Source organism: Vanacampus margaritifer, chromosome 6 (assembly GCF_051991255.1).
Source record: "Vanacampus margaritifer isolate UIUO_Vmar chromosome 6, RoL_Vmar_1.0, whole genome shotgun sequence".
Classification (NCBI taxonomy): Eukaryota; Metazoa; Chordata; class Actinopteri; order Syngnathiformes; family Syngnathidae; genus Vanacampus; species Vanacampus margaritifer.
This window is the reverse complement of record NC_135437.1, coordinates 23,624,672-23,641,772: the sequence shown is the minus strand read 5'-3', so window position 1 is coordinate 23,641,772 and position 17,101 is coordinate 23,624,672. Positions and strand designations below refer to the sequence as shown.

At 39.4% G+C, this 17,101-nt stretch overlaps 2 protein-coding genes across 4 annotated transcripts in view; both read right to left on the bottom strand.

Annotated features, from left to right (window-relative positions):
- Positions 1-308: 308 nt before the first annotated feature.
- Positions 309-11,423, bottom strand: mlc1 (modulator of VRAC current 1). 2 transcript variants are annotated; one of them, XM_077569426.1, is made up of 12 exons: positions 11,200-11,422; positions 8,284-8,552; positions 6,612-6,701; positions 6,431-6,484; positions 5,812-5,913; positions 5,591-5,692; positions 5,349-5,420; positions 5,157-5,273; positions 3,663-3,719; positions 1,362-1,484; positions 1,098-1,262; positions 309-943 (listed from the first exon to the last, which is right to left on the bottom strand). In XM_077569426.1, exons 2-12 carry the CDS (start codon positions 8,539-8,541, stop codon positions 866-868), a joined length of 1,218 nt encoding a protein of 405 aa, XP_077425552.1. In that variant the 5' UTR covers positions 8,542-8,552; positions 11,200-11,422; the 3' UTR covers positions 309-865. The 2 variants fall into 2 exon arrangements, with proteins under 2 accessions (XP_077425552.1, XP_077425553.1); XM_077569427.1 differs by lacking the exon at positions 5,812-5,913 and having other exon boundaries at positions 11,200-11,423.
- Positions 11,424-15,353: 3,930 nt separating this feature from the next.
- btbd11b (BTB (POZ) domain containing 11b) overlaps positions 15,354-17,101 on the bottom strand; it is a 100,844-nt gene continuing 99,096 nt past the window's right edge. For both annotated transcript variants that reach the window (XM_077568926.1, XM_077568927.1), the window contains one exon: positions 15,354-16,305. In XM_077568926.1, the coding sequence (XP_077425052.1) occupies positions 16,096-16,305 (210 nt within the window). In that variant the 3' untranslated portion in view covers positions 15,354-16,095. The remainder of the gene's footprint in view (positions 16,306-17,101) is intronic.

Below are 17,101 nucleotides of genomic sequence, written 5' to 3'. Positions count from 1 at the left end.
AAGGTGTACCCCACCTACTGCCCGAGGCCAGCTGGGATAGGCTCCAGCATCCCCCGCGAGCCTTGTGAGGACAAGCGGTTAAGAAAATGGATGGATGGATAATAATAATAATAATAATAATAATAATAATAATAATAATAATAATAATAATAATAATAATAATGGTGATATAGTAATACTGAAATTCTGGGTTCAGTGCCTTGGTCAAGGGCCATCCAACATCCATCCAGCAAACGTTCCCACCTGCTAAAAAGTATTAAGTAAACCATAAATCAAAATTACTCTGGTACACACATACTGTATAGTCATACTTGGACATTTCCAGTTCATTTATTTGATGCATGTACATAAACATAATTATAATCAGACAGTTTATAGTTGGCTGCAAACCCCCCAAAAACAAAATACGTTCTACCTTGTATTGAACAATAAAAAACTATTATTATTTAAAGATCTCAAATACAAAGCAAGTAGCTACACTAACTAACTACAGTGATGCCGTGCTTTACACCATGTCCTTGTGAAAAGTGCAAATATGCTATACAACAGCAACATCATTTTCATAACCCTGTTGTTCCAACACACACACACAAATAGATGCTGCAGGTTAAATAAATGAGTTATTTATTTGGAAATAAACAAAAACCTAAATCTATTACGAATGGCATAATGTAGAACCAAAGAGTTTGATTCAATGTAGTCTTGGGGACTACAAATACAGCAATTTTCACATAGCCACTCCATGGCTCTTGCTGTAGCAATCTACTTACAATATACAGTAACATAACTCTGTTTGCATGACAAATTACTTTTTGATTTACTTTACACTTCCATACCACCAAGTTTCATTTTCATGCATTGTGGTTCATTGGGTGATTTGCACCATAACGGCCTTCCGGGTTCTGTCTTTGCTGAAGTTTTGTAGCACTCCGTTGGATGGTTGCTGCGAGAATAAAGTGTAAACAAGCATGCATTAGTATAGCAAAACAAATAATGTGAATGTGAATAAACGCTATATTTTATCTAACATTAGAAGCAGAAGTGAGAGGCATAAAAAAAAAGGAACATGACACGGTAATTTTTTGTTTAATGTATACCCCGTAGTACTGGCTGGAGGTTCCCATGTTGTCGTCACTCTGTTGTGATGCCCTCAAGCGGAGCTGACTCTTGTAGGAGGCACAGTGCACCACGGTGGCGGAATTTAAAATGGCCTGCACCAGCAGTAACACCAGCAGAATCAGCAGCAAGATGTCGTAGGATTGCTGGAGCATGAGCCATGAGAAATAAGTGGTTCTTATTACAACTTAGTTGGGATTTGTGCTTCTAAAGTGATTAAACACAAATCGTTTTACACAAATCACCTTGGCTGTGGGCACGTCATGTAGAAAAATGTCAACAAAGCTGATCACACTGCAAGAGAGGAAGCCGGAGGCTGAAAAGAGGAGAGGAGACGTCACACTGCTGATGGCAATCAGCATCTCCACCTGAATGACACCAGAAAGAGAGCAAAAAAAAAAAATCACGTGGATTATTCATACTTTAAACCACAAGTTGGGCCCTATAGAGATCCGGACGTCACGCGACTATTCTCTGAACACACCCGTATGTGGCAGGAAAGTAGCGGCGCAGCGTTAATGGACTACAACGGCGAGGAGGGCTAAAACTAGCGTTTATCCATCAACTTTCCGCCAAAGAACATTGACAGTCACTTTGATGAAAAGGACATGATATAGATGCGCGAGGTGGACAGGTTGGATTGCTGATGAAGTGTCATCAGTGCTTTTTTTCCCAACTCGGTAAGGCTGCTACGTGGAGTTACCCCCTCTCTTAGACCGGTGAGTGCTTTCCAATCTGATCATACAAAGGCTTTACAAATTTGTACAATCCAGATTTATTTCCTTTTTATGTGTGCTCCAAATTCCATCAAAGTTAGCATTTTCACGCAAGTCTTGCAGTGTTTATTCACACTGACTGCGGATCCACCACGGTGCGTTTTCCGTATGGCATCCACACGGACCGAGCTGTCCGTGTCCAGAAATCTGCACCTGCCAGACCACAAGATCACGAGGGTTCACGCTGGTGAGCTGAATTCATGTGATAACATCCGTATATATAAAGTCCTATTGGTAAACAATAGCCACTTTTGCCTGTTGTCACATCGATATTGTCACGTTTCGGTTTTGTTTATTTTGGTGTTTTTGTTGTGTCTTTCTGTGATTGGTGTTAGTCTTGTGTTTCTGAGTGCTTCCCCTGGCTCGTTATGTCTGTTTACGTCCACCTGTGTACCTGTTCCCTTCCAGTGTGTTTGACCAATCGGTGCCCTCTTCTTATTGTGTTGCCCAGGTGTGTCTCATTAGTGCCGGTGTATTTAGTCTGTTGTGTCTGTCCAGTCGGTGTGGGATCATTGTCTACGTCAGGTGTCGAAGTCGAAGTCCTGTGTGGGAGTCTGTGTTTCTCCTCGCGTCAAGCTTAGCCTTGTCACAGTCTAGTCGTCCTTGTCACAGTTAAGTTCTCCACGTCCTGCTAAGTTCTCCACCTCCTGTAAAGTTCTCCACAGTCCTGCAAAGTTCTCCACGTTCTGCCAAGCCAGCCCCGGTCAAGCCAGTCCCGTCACGGCAACCAGTCTGCCCCCGTCTCCTCCAGTCACGTCTTCCCCAGTCCTCGTCCTCCCACCCGTCCCCACTTGTTCCAATAAAGTTTATCCTTTTGTTCACAATTCCTGTCTCCCTGATGTGTCTCCTTGCCTTTGGGTCCACCCTCTCCTACGCACCCCGTATCATGACAAAATGATCCCACCAACCAAGGACCCATCTGGAGGCATATGGACCGTCCCAGCTCGGTTCAAACTTCTGTCAAAAGTCACGGATTCCCGCCTCCTGCAGTTTCATGTCTCGGATTCTCGTCAGATGCAGGTTCAAGTTCCCATCTCGCCTGTGCCTCGGCAGCTCCTGGCCCTCTCGCCTGTGCTGCTCCTCGCCCTTTCGCCTGTGCCGCTGCAGCCCCTGGCCCTTACGCCTGTGCCGCTGCCGCAGTCCCTGGCTCACTCGCCTCTGCCTTTGCCGCTGCCACAGCTCCAGGCCCTTTTGCCTCCGCCGCAGACCCAAGTTTCTTCGTCTCTGCCGCCACCGCAGTCCCAGGAATCTTTGTCTCTGCCGCCGCCGCAGTCCCAGGACCTTGATTCCGGCCCAGGCGGCGCGAGCACAGCGGCCGCCCTCGGATCCCCTCTAGGCGGCTAAGTTCTCCACGTCCCTGCAAAGTTCTCCACATCCCTTTTGGTAGCCTGGAGAATACTCAATCCTTTTTTGCCTCTTCTCATTGTGGCAGCTGGTCCACAACAGTTGTCAAACATTGTTTGCCATTTGCCGTTTACTCAAAGTGGCAGACGCGTTTTCTATGCTGCCAAAATGACTGCGCTAACACCTATTTTGGGACATGTGACGTCAACGTCCGGATCTCTATTAAATTCTTTATATCGTACACTAGGACACAAGTGCTACATAAAAGGAATGACATGATGGTGAGTTGAGTGACCCATGACCGACAGGAGATGAAGATTTATGACAAGCAGAAGTCAGGCTTGTTTGAAAAAGCCACACTTCAAATAGACTTAAAGTGCTTGAAACATGCTTATGACTTACAGTAAAATGTTACGTTGTACTCACCAGGCATTTGTTGGGGTATTCTGACACAACATGACTGGCGATTGCACTTGGAAAACACTGCAAACATGAACACATCCAATGTGTACAATAAGTGACAAAGAGATCAAGACACTGACGTAAGCTTCAGCTTCTATCTATTATTTTTTGCAGTGCATGTGAAGCAATGGAATTACATAGGAGATCATCCTGGACTTTTTTGTCTGATCGCTAACCAATCCTATTCTTACTTTTAGGGGATACTGCTACACATATCACTGCAAGGAATTTGCTACTTTTGAAAGATTTTGTATTTTTTGTAATAGATAACCATATATGGTCTTCTTCAATTACTCTTCTTCAAACTTCCATTGTCCAACAGTATATCAAAGCAAGAATCTTAGAGAATACACTTTACTATGTAAATCTGCACAATTCAGAGATAGTAAAGCAGAATTTTAAGTGACACTATATATTTGTGTTTTGGCAGTGATGTAGAGTTGTACAGCATAAAACTCAGAGCCATTAAAAAAAATATATTTTTTTTACAGTTTTTCTCAGTTGCTAAAAAACTAAAATCCATTCTCTGAACCAAATTCTCAGTTTCCGAGACTAATTTCACTTTTTCGGCCAAACCTTACACACTGTTCAGGCTTAGACCCAATTTTCAAAACTCATCCCCCTTTTTTTTGATAAACCTTAAACACATTTTATATTTTACCTAAAATCACACGGTGATACACGTGTGTTGCAAAATTTTAAACACTGGCTGCAAAATATGAATTCAACTCCAACACAGCTGTCATCTTTCAAGCACAACAACCCATAATTGAACACACATGTTCATAGGCAGGATAAATGTCAGGTCAGCGTGCAGAGGTGGCACATGCGCAATCTACAATGGACAGAAACAGAGGCAGAGGAAGAAGAATTCATCTGAGAGGTGGTGGACGAGGAGGAGGGGGACGAGGAAGACCAAAAACAGTCATCTGGGATGAAATTCGGCCTCTTGGTATGTTGTTAAGGGTTGGATATGGCTGAGAAAGCTCCTTCTTGACTTCAGTCGTTAGACAACTGGTCATTTGGTTGAGAGGGTTGGTTGGCTTTTGTGTTTTAAGATTTGAGAAAAACTGTAATAGAGTGCAGTTATTGTAGCCACACCCACATTCTTGAACGAAAGAAAGTTGGTCTGGTCACTCTTCCTTTGAAAGCGATTTCAGCCCGGCTCAAAACGAAGTGTGCAATCAAATTTGTTTATTTGCTGTGACGTATTCTTCATTAGCAATGTCACTCTTTGGCGTCCAATGAAAATGTATAAAATATTTACAAAAAAATGTGAGGGGTGTACTCAATTGTGTGAGATGCTGTCTACTAGCGGAGATCAATGGATTGATCATGTGTCAGACTCAGTACCATATTGGTTGAAATTTAAAATGATAAAATCTCTCACTACCTATTCTATACCACAACATACAGTTGCCGATGACAGTTTTCTTGTAAAAAGCAAATAGATCTTACAGCCACAAGGATCCAGAAAAATGTGACGGACAAGTATGGGCCAGGCAGCAAAGCATCCATGTTGAGTGCAATGATCCCCCCAAACACAGCGGAGATTCCTACGATGACTTCAATCACCTGTCACAGATGCGTTTCAGTCACAAAGAGTCGTAGAGGACAGAGAGAGTGTCAGCATGGCCGGCAGCTACTCACAGAATAGGCTTTGAGGAGACGAGAGGGGAATACTGCAGGGCTAGTAATCAAAGGTCGTTGGTTTGTCTCAGACTGGTGGAAGGATCAAACGATAAAATTGTCAGATGTGTGTGATCTTTATAGAGGGTGACATCAGATGGGCGCGCGCACACACACACACACACACACACACACACGCACACACACACACACACACACACACACACACACGCACGCACACACACACACACACACACACAAACCTTTCTATGGCAGCAGCAGTCCTCGCCAGAGCGAGCTGACAGGATGACAGTAGTAGCCATCAACACCTCCAGCAAAATCATCAGGATGAGGTTAAAGTTGATCTAGGGAATGCAATACAAAATAAAATTGGAAATGAACCCCCCAAAAAATACAACTGACATATCTCAATGAGAGATGTCCATATGAAACAAAACCAACAAAAGACTGAAAATGATTTTACATTGACAGCTGAAGGGTTAAGGACCAGTTTACATCCAAACCAAACCAGGCACGTGGTGGTCACTGCAAATGTCGACACATATACAACCTGGAAATCTGACACCTTGGAAAAATATGAAAACATACAATAAAAGTGTGATAAAAGTATCACTTGATTGAATGCACATTAGCGTTCTGTAAAAGATCAGCAGGTGTGCCACACGAAAGTATTTAATTCCACTGAATTTGTCATGACTATTTATTTACGACAAATGAATTACACTTGACGTGTTCATCTCTCTACATACAGTTTGCAAGGGACGTAGTGAGTGACAGAGCAATTCAGTGCTCTTCCACTAGATGGCAGAATGCACAATTAACTCCACCTGTTGCCTGTTCATACAACAGAATATTCATTGCGTTCAACTAAATGGGTCCAGATTTCACACTTAAGTAAGTATATTTGTGAGTATATTGAGACAATATCATATCTATTTAGATAATTTTTTGTGAATTTTTTGTTTGTTGGCATGCCATGAGATTTTTCCAATGTAAAGCATATGCCTTAACGGCGATAAGAAATGGACCTAGTCTGGGTGAAAAGTTGTATTTATGTGTCGTTACTCATTTGCATAACTTACTGCAACATGTCTGTTCTTGGCAATAGCAAAGCTAGCAATTGCTGCTGGTAAACCCTGTTAAGAAAGTTCAGAAGATCAAAATAAATGCATACTCTATAATACATCTTTTCCACTCATAGCATTAATTTATACCGATGTCAAAACCAGTCATATAAGCAAATAAGAATGTGATTTCACTTACTGAGCCTGCAGCACAGCGCAGGTAGTCCATGGCAACAGGAAAGAGATTTCCCAGGTACAAAGAGAACCCAGAGGTGATGAGCAAACTGCCCTATACACACACCCGTTCAGGGTGGGCATATGCATGAAAAAAGGTAATATATAATAACTGTATTAATTGTGCTTTTAGAGATGTCCCAAATGTTAAGCTGCTATGAGTACAACCACTACATTGGAAAATGTAAGGATGTTACTGGAATATTTGGAGGACTTAAGTAAGAATATTTGATGATTGCAGGTTAGCCTATACTGGAAACAGGAAACATAAGTGGGAGGGGGGGTTGTTATATAAGAGCTTTCTTTGCTTCTGTAAAATCAAAAGCACAGTCAGTATGTTAAAGTGCAACTATTGTTTCAGTAAATTAAAAAATAAATAAATATATATATATATATATATATATATATATATATATATTCATTATCATATGGGCAATATGCCTGTACAAAAAAAAAGCCTGTACTGGGGAATTCCTATCGCAACGCAGCAGACACGTCCACGTCAAAATTTAGCAGTAATAAATGTAATAGTAATGCATATATTTGTAGAGACTGGGGTCAAGTTGTATTTTGCAATTTAAAAAATTTGCAAAATTTGACAAGTTACTTGATGTTAAAGATTAGATTAGCTCTTAATATGAAAAAGCACTGAGCTGTCACCGACGTCATACAAAAGCAATTATGCCATTTAGTGGCTGAAAAAATGACCTCAACACAAATCAATGTCACACTCGTGTTTTTTTTTTTTTTTTTTTACAGCTCAGTAAAACGTATTCTTTATTGTATATTTAGAACAGATATAAAATTTGCGATTAATCGTGAGTTAACTATTGAAGTCATGTGATTCGCCTGACACCCCTAATATATAGTGTGTATATATATATATATATATATATATATATATATACAGTATAGGCCAAAAGTTTGGACACACTTTTTTATTCAATGCATTTACTTTTTTCTCATGACTGGTTACTTTCACTGAAGGCATCAAAACTATGCCTGAACTGATGTCAAGTTATGTATTTAACAAAAAAAAAAGGTGACATAACTGAAAACATGTTTCATATTATAGATTCTTCAAAATAGCCATCCTTTGCTCTGGTTACTTTTATGCATACTTTTGGCATTCTCACCTCTGGGAACTCCTTAAAGACTGTTGGAAAACCCTTTCAGGTGACTACCTTTTGAAGCTCATCGAAAGAATGCCAAGAATGTGCTAAAAAGTCAGGCAAACGGGTGGCTATTTATTTGTGTATTTATTTGATTATTTTCATCTTTTTTTTTTGTTAATTAGATAACTCCAAATGGGTTCGTTAATTGTCGTCATAGTTTTGATGCCTTCAGTGAGAATCTACAACGTCATGAAAATAAAGCATGTATTGAATGCGGTGTGTCCAAACTTTTGGCCTGTACTTTGTGTGTGTGTGTATATATATATATATATATATATATATATACAGTATACATGACTTTTTCACACAACAGTATGTAACATAACAAGGAAGCAGAAAATAAGATTCTCGTCACCATCACACCCAAATTTTCCAGACCGTGATTCTCCCTCATCAAAAGAGACCGTTAAATTTGTGTGTAATGGCGAGAAGAGGCGAATCCTATCCCATGCCTCCTCTTACCCCAATGAGGACGCCATAGAGCCAGGCCCTGTAACTGAAGCAGGGGTGCTTTAGAGGCTCCGGCTGGGCCAGCTGCAGGTCACTGGCCCTCACATCCACCGTGTAGCTGTCCCGCTCCGTCACATCCTGCTCCCCCCTGTCCACTCTCCTCTCCGTTCCCCTGCTGCCCCGTCTTCCCAGCGAGCCGCTGCCTCTTTCCAGAGTAGACATGGGGCTGTAGGTGAACTCCTCTCGCGCCGACACCTCCTCGCGCTGCATCACTGCGTGTGCTGGTCGATATGGCAAATAAAGGAGTTCAGAAATGTGTGTTTGGCAAATGGTCTCCTTTTAACCCTGGAGAAACCACGGGGTCAAATTTGGCCCCTATAAATTCTGCTACTCAAATAACAAAGACCTTTTTTTTTTTTTACAAATTTAACTTCAAAAGTCCAGAGTGCCACTTCTGACCCCTGCATGGGGCCATCTAGTGGATGAATATTGCACTTACATGAGCCAGAGTGGTGGTGACAAGATGGCTGGCAACATGCTGTTTTGTTGAGCTGGAAATCGATCCAAACAAAACCATCTTCTCAGCATACCATCAGATGGTAAAATTGTTTTTTTTTTTGTTAATCTATTCCATATCATGTTGCAGAATGCCTAAGAGTATGTTCTATATATATGTTTTGATAAATTAGCAACTCTGAGCTAGTTAAAAAAAAAAGGGTTAAAATTGAAAAAACATATATTTTGGTGTTCAGTGAACTTATAGCAGTCATTTAATGTATAATTCAGAATTTTCCAAAGAAGAAAAGGGTTCTTGGGTTCTCCAGGGTTAAATGATGCCGCATTTGCAAGAAACATGACAGACAGTCTTGTGATCTTATCTGTGCAGTTATTTAAGATAGACACTTGATTTGTCCTCCTCAAACACACAAAAACAAAACAATCAAAAACTTTTGGGGATATAACTGTTTTTGTGGGGTTCAGTCAGGTGCGAGGTAGTATTTTGGCACAGATTGTGTACAAATATGAAAAGGAGAAAATTGATAGTGTAACCAGTTTTGGAGGTGAAATGATGCTGCTGGCTTGTGTCGCCATCACTGGAAAACAAAACTTAGCATCACTCAAAACATTTTTGTAGGTAGATCGATGACATTCTACAAACAGTGACAATCGCGGCCCTCCCCGTTCTGGGGCAGAACTTCTCAATGATGACACTCTGCCAACCCTCCTGACCTCAACCCATTTGAACGCTTGTTGGATCAGCTTGGGTGAGCTGCTCATGTTCAACAACCACTTTGCTATGAATGCCCCCCCCCCCCCCCCAGCAGTTTGTGTCAATGGTTCATCCACATGATACTTGTTTAAAGGATACAAAAAAGTTGGCTTTGTCCTTGTTATTGATGAGACTGCAATCATGCAATCTGCCAAATAACACCAAACAAGAATTCATATCTACAGGAGAATGAGCAGTTTGGCACGGGCAGTGAACATTTGGCACATTTGACATGAACACAAGCACGTACTCACTTGTGCGGCCCATCTCACAAAATCTATCTAGGTCACAAATGGGGCACCCGTTAAAAGTTAAACAAACAGGCTTTCTGAACTACTAGTCTGATATTTAGTGATATTAACCCCTGGGCGTTATTTGACCATTTTTTGGCTATTTGTTGGTTCTGACCAAGTCATTTCAAAATAAAATAACGCCCAGGGGTTTAAGAGCATGTCATTTGCTGATGACAATGGAAAGATTGTTGAAAAGAATGTTCTTTGTAAAATTAGCGTTGGTAATATGCCCAAGCTGCTCACATAAAATGCATCTTCTTCCTTTTTTCTATTTTAAGCACTCATATTTATGCACAAAATCAAATTCCTTGGGGTAATATTACATGACAATATGTGGGTATTAAATGACCAAATCTGATGGAAGTCTCACAGTCTCTCTGCTTTTTAGATAAAATATCACTCCACACTCTTTACTGTTACCTTGGTCTTATTGTGTAAATTGTTGTACACAAGTATGGGACAACACACATACGACTTTACTATCTACTCTTAATACTTCAAAAAGGAAATATCAGCTTTGCTTCCTTCTGCCGCTTATCCAACTTGCATTTTATTATATTGTTCTTTTTGTCTCTCTATCATGCTGTTTTTATTGTTGTGGTAAACAAAAATCGAAGCAAATCAAAGAATAGTCCATAAGGTAGGTTAACTTGAACACGCTAATCGGCTATTTGTTAAGTCTAAAATATTAAAAATGAATATTTCAAACAGCATAACTACTTTACAATTACCAAGCAATTTTCAGTTGGGAATATTTCCAATGTCATAATTTTGTTCTTTTCTTCTTCTCACAAATCTATACTATTAGTATTAGTTCACATGTGTGGGTGTTTTTTTTTTTAAATTTTTTAATTTAATTTATTTACCAATTATTATTATTAAATTTATATTTATTTAGTTAAAATACTAATATAGGGTATAAACATAAGTTTTATTTCTTCAAACTCTTTTTCAAGTGCATACAATCTGATTTTATTTTAAATTGGACTTTTATGTTTAATTTTTTCTGTTTAGCTGTTCTTTCTTATTTCTTTTCCCACTCACTGAAATAAATCATTCATTCTTTCATATTTATGCCACACAGAACTCATTCTACAATTTTTCAGCATACTTAGTTACAGAAATATAACATGCAATGAAATGTCCCTTGGGATCTTTCCTTCAGAGAGCATGATGAAATTAACCAGCGAACTACACGATTAAAGCAACTATTTAAATAAAGGGATAAAACAATTGAATGTCAAGTTGCCCAAAGCAACATGACGGCTGCAAAAAGGTAATTAAAACAACCCAGTGCTGACTGTAGGATTAGAGTTAGTAATTTAGGACCACAAAATAAACTGAGGAATAAAAGAGTGCCATTACCTGCTATTTTGTACACCCTGTTGAATAATCCCAAATGTTGTCCACCAGATTTATCCCGAACATCAAATCAGCAGTTAGCTGGTTGCGGTCTGCAGGTCCCAATCCACTCCATATCTCACTTTTGCCACCCACTTCCCCTCCTCTTTGCTCTCATTCTCAGAAACACACACAACTGAAAAGTTTTCCAAAGTGTGGAGCTAAAACACATGCCTGTTGTCCTGCCAGCCAAGTTTTTGTCCCAAAGAGAGAGCTGCCTGTGCATGACAACAAGGGTGGTATGAGGGGGCTCATGCTGGGGGCAGAGTTACGAGGGCAAACATCCTTTTTATTCTCTCATTTACTCCCACTGAACCTCACACTGAAAAGATGTCTCTGTTAAGAAGCGAGAACAGAGCAAAACAAATAGTGTTGAACTCAGGAATTCCAACGCAAGTGAATCAAAGTTTGATGCACCCTATTGTAAAAAAATAATTCTTAAGCTTCAAGTAAATGCTTTTGCATGACAATCTTGAGTGCGTATGCGGCCACTGCACAGTACATACACCTCAGGATTCAATGCAGCCTTTAATGCAGCATTGTCTATGGGTGCTGTTGTAACCATAGCAACGCCTTAACAATGGTCTTCGCCCCTTCCTTCGCAGATTCTGGGCCAGACGCACTCACTGCAAATGTCAAACATGAGAGTGGAGGTGGAAAAATGAACCATGATGTCATCATGTGGTTCGATGATCATGCTTGGACGGTAAATAACTCATCTCAACTCAGATGTTTGCTTTTATTTTGGCAGCCTTTCATTCACAGCAGCATTGCCTGACAACAAGTTTCACTTTTTGGGGGGAGGTTGGGGGTGGGTCGCTGCCAAACAAAGGTAGGTCTGTTCTATGTAAGCTCCACTCGATTCTTTTTTTCTCTCACCACTTCTCTTAATAGGTGTGCATATCCAGTCAATGATCACGCAGCAATGACATAGGTGTCCACTAGCACAAAACATGATGTCATCCTCTGTGATGCTCACAGACCTTAGAGGACATATTTGCATGGTGTGATGCGTGAATGTGTTATTTTAGCTCAGCAAGATTTGCTGGATGACAGCAAGAAAAGATTAAGTGTGATTCAACAAATCCAGCCCCCCCCCCCCCCCCCTCTCAATTTTCCAGCCGAAACCACGCAGCAAATCGGTCAGCGTTACATTTCCAGTGTTTGATCAAATATGCAATAAGCAGTGTTGACACCCTAATATCCAGTGAAGGAGAAACTTTCCAATTTTTCAGCACGCTGTTGACATTTCAGTAACGATTACATCCAGATGTTGCTGTTGGGGTGGCGTGGCTCAGTGGTAGAGTGGTTGGTTTGCATCCTCCTGATGTTGTGTCATCAGTAGTCAAAATGTAAAGTGTTTTGAGGGCCTTGTAAGGAGGAAAAACGCTATATAAATGAAGTACCATTTACCACAGTAAAGTGTAGTTAGAGTTACATTTTTAACACTGACACTAGTGCAATACACTCTTAAGTGTTTAAACACCAGTTAAGAGTAGTTTGGCAGAATTAAATGTTTAACACTACACTATTGTAGAGTACTTTCAACACTACTCGGTGTTTACAAGTGTGGATCTTTAACACCATACAGTGTTGGAGCAACACTGTATGGTGTGAAAAAGTAACACTTTGAAAAGTGTCCGATTTACACTCATTCGTGTGGACGCATTTAAACACTTTCCTTGTGCTAGATTTAACACTCTCAGTGTTAACACCACTAGCTTGCTGTGTAATGGCATGTTTTTTTTTCCCGCTCTCTCCAATTTGGACAGAAAATACCAGATCTTTAAAAAATAAATAAAGATATTAACCAGCTTTCTCCGACAACAACAAAAAAACTTTCAAAAATATATAAGTTACTTTCATATACTGATAAAATGTCTTTACCCATCTCGAAATGGGAGACAGACTTGTCTATAGCACCGGAACCTGACTTTTGGATTCAAGTTTGTGAAAACGCATTTAAAATGACAAAACACACAAATTTACAACTTATCCAATATAAAATTATTCACAGAACATACATTACTCAATATATGATGAAGAAAATGGGACTCTCAGACTCCGACATTTGTCTCCAATGTTTACAAAACACTACAGACACTTATGTTCATGCTTTATGGTTATGTACTCCGGTTATGTATTTCTGGACTAAAGTCTTAGAAAAACTTTCCGCTATTTTGGACTGTAGGATACCTTTATCTCCAAACTTGTGTTTGCTAGGTGACCTAACAACAACTGACTTACCACATAAACAATTTCAATCTACACTTGTAGCCCTTACTATCGCTAAAAAAACAATTCTTGTTAACTGCAAAAATAAACAAACTCTGAATATCGACCAATGGTCTAACCTCCTCATAAATCACATTTTAATGGAAAAAATATCTGCCTCAAATAAAAACCAAATATCAAAATTTATAGAAACATGGTCTACGTATATAGAATTTTTTAACCTAATTCCGGTTACTTAATTCTGTCTGTTAGCGAGAGCCACTACATCGTGATAACTTACATTGATGTTTCTGCATCTGGCAATTTATTATTATATTATATTATTAGTATGGGATTTTTTTTTAATGGGCTTTAGGTGAACTGATGAATACACACACGCTCGCACGCACGCACGCACACACACACACACACACATACACATTCTCACCCACATACAAAAAAAAGGGTATATATATATATATATATATATATATATATATATATATATATATATATATGTGTGTGTGTGTATATGTGTATATATATATGTATATGTATTTAAAAAAAAAAAAAAACATTTATTAATTTTTTTTTTAATTGATTTGTTGGATTTAAAAAAAAAAAAAAAGGAGAGCAATGATGATGTCAAATCGAATGAACAATACTGAGCTCTCCTGTAAAAAAAAATAAAATAAAAAAAAAATAAAAATAAAATAAAAACATTTCATTGTCTTTGCACATAGCTTATTGCATCGCCCTAGCCATTTCATTTGCACTTTATTGCTACGTATGTATGTTATGAATGTGCTTTGGGCGGGTCAAGGGGTCATTGTGTTGTGATGTTAATGTTATCGGTTGCTATACCTCTTTTGATGATGATGTATTAGCTACTCGTAGTTTGTCTAGTCTTGCGCAAATGTCCCTTATGATAATGTTGTAAGTCGCCATTCTTATTTGGCCGAATCACTCTTATTTTATTTTATAGGCTTTTATTCTACCATATATAAGTGTGCATTGCCCTCGCAAGAGTTACTGAACGACAGGTCTCTTAACCGACTCTCAGCACGTTGAGGTTTCTTACATGTGTTCTGCATTCAGCAGTGCTCACTCTGGTTACTTTGTACTTTTGAGCTCTGTATTCAGCCTGCTCACGGTTCCTAGTCAAGGTTTCTCCATCACGTGTTTTCTTCGAGGTCATCTGAATCTAGCCCGGTTGTCAATTTATATATGAAGACTCTGTTTTCCAACATCCGCCGTGTCTTGCCTGTGCTTGGGTCCGAAATTCGACACCTCACGTGACACACCCAGCAAGTAAAGGAGTGATAAATTGGTTGGTTGGCATTTTGTTCAAGTTTTAGTTCCTTTGTTGGACGTTGTGACACACGAATGGAGACAACACACAATATATGTCAATGTTTGGCAATTGTGATTACAAAATAATGTTTGCCGATTTTTTAAATAAACATTTACTAGTAATAATGTAGACAGAACTAAAATATACTTAAAATATAGTAGTGCTTATTCGATTCAATAACCTGAGTATAACAATTGAACTTTTTCTCATTTGTCTTACTTCCTATTTTGCTCTTATTTTTCCGAATGCTATTCAGTAGTCATACAATGTTTTGTAGAACATGTGATCTCTTCAAATGTGACGTAACCTTTCAGCATGAGGTGAGAGCCAAATCTGTACATCAAACAGAATAAAGGATGCCCCCTTGTTGGTATTTTCCTTTTTTTTTTCTTTTTAAGCCAGGTAGAGACAGTAGACTCTTGCACATTATTACTCTTTATGGAGGAAAGATAACAAGTCACACACACACATACACGCATGTAGTGTCACAATTCCTGATTTCTTGATTAAACACACCTTGAGCCTCTCACAAAGAATGAAGAACACCGTGAAGAGTTTTACACATTTAGTGACCCATGCTGATGACAAATCAATTTTCACTCAGTTGCCACTCTTAGACGAAGCGGCAGCCTTAATCTCCCGACACGCTCCCTTTGACATGCAACATTTACACATAGATAGCATCTCTTTAACAACAATATTCAACAATAAGACACATGAGAAAACATCTGCGGATATATATACAGTGACTTACATTATTGATAGATCTCCTTTTATCAACAATATTTACAAAATAGTGAGGAAAGCGAAGTTCTGATTTCCACATAAAACATGATGGATGCCACTCTGTTACGGGTCCATTTTTTTTTGGCCTTAAAGAGTAATCATCAAGACTGACGATACAAATGTATTACTTACCACACCAAGGATTAGTGAGCAAGTAATCACAACATTAGACACCAGTAACTCGTCCACACAGCCTGGCAAGGATCATCAGTTGTATATTTGATTACAAAAAGCCTAGTAAACATCTCAAAAGATGTAGCCACATCCGTCCTGTCAGTGTCTGTAGATCAACATGGAACAAACACTCCATCAGTGATGAGATGAGAAATGTTTTTTTTTATTATTATTATTGTTAAATTGTGGGAAAGTATAGCTATTGTATGAAATGTCACCTCCACCAGAATTGATCTGAAACTGCAACAAGGCAGCCCGGCCATTTATATATCTTTGTTTGTATATCCTCGTATGCGCCCTTGTATTCCGAGTCTGTGATTGTTTCTAGGAGTTCAAACAATGGATCCCTTGGATGAGGACAAGTGGATGGACTGGATGCGAAGGGCCAAAGTGTTCTCCAAGTTCTGCAAGATGTTATAGCTGGGGCTGTCCGGAGGTACATCATACAGCAGCTGCTTGAACGGCTCCAGCTCTATCAGCATGGCCATGTTCTTAAGGAAGTAGCCTTCGATATAGGATGCCAGGTCTGGCGCATCTAGAAACTGAGAAGAAAAGGAAGTGAAAGGTTGAAATTGTATTCAAAGATCCATTTATGTTTCAGTAGGGGTGTTGGATACCACTTTTTAATCTTTTTAGACCGATGCCAGTACCAGTACTCAACTCTTGAGGGTCATCGATACCAATACCAAGTATTGATACCACTAGTATTTTTTATACATAAAACTACCCCCCCCCCCCGCCAAAAAACAATGAGAGATCATTTTAAAGCGCGACCATAATATCTCAATATAAGATTTTTCCTTAAAATTGCATGGCATGAACTCAGTGCTCCCAAAAACATATAAATATGTCCTATTTTAAATGTTTTACGTGTCCCAAAGACGTATTTATAAATTTTTTACATTTTTAAAAAAAAATGCTAGAGCATACATAAGGCTTTGATTTAGCCTCTCAACTGCAGAGAACGGTTGAGGAAATGGTAGTTATTACAAAAGCGGCCAGCAGGTGGAGGCAGAGCAAAGGAGATCTACCAGGGCCAAGTTGAAAAAAAGCTAATTTACTTACATTTCTAAATATATTTGTGAATAATAATGATACTTAGCTATACAGGGATTCCTCGAGCTACGTTGCACGCGACCTACATTGTTTCGACTTTACAGCGCCCGTACCTTGTCCGTAGCACCTTCTTTTTTGTTAATTTCCCACAGTGATCACGCCATTTTAAAGTTATTTAAAGTTGTGTTGATGTTACCTCCAGCAAAGGACGTCCATCAGCCAGTCGGCCCGCCATCAGGCGCGTCACAATTCCGAGTTTAAGCTTAAATTATCTGCATTCTG

What these genes read in the sequence shown, in the direction of transcription:
- mlc1 (XM_077569426.1), bottom strand. Translation starts at nt 8,541, where the DNA reads ATGCAGCGCGAGGAGGTGTCGGCGCGAGAGGAGTTCACCTACAGCCCC. An exon ending in CCAAGAACAGACATGTTGCA is followed by an intron (nt 5,914 to 6,430) that starts GTAAGTTATGCA and finishes TATTTTTCCAAG; the next exon opens with GTGTCAGATTTCCAGGTTGT. An exon ending in TTAACCCTTCAGCTGTCAAT is followed by an intron (nt 5,693 to 5,811) that starts GTAAAATCATTT and finishes TGCATTCCCTAG; the next exon opens with ATCAACTTTAACCTCATCCT.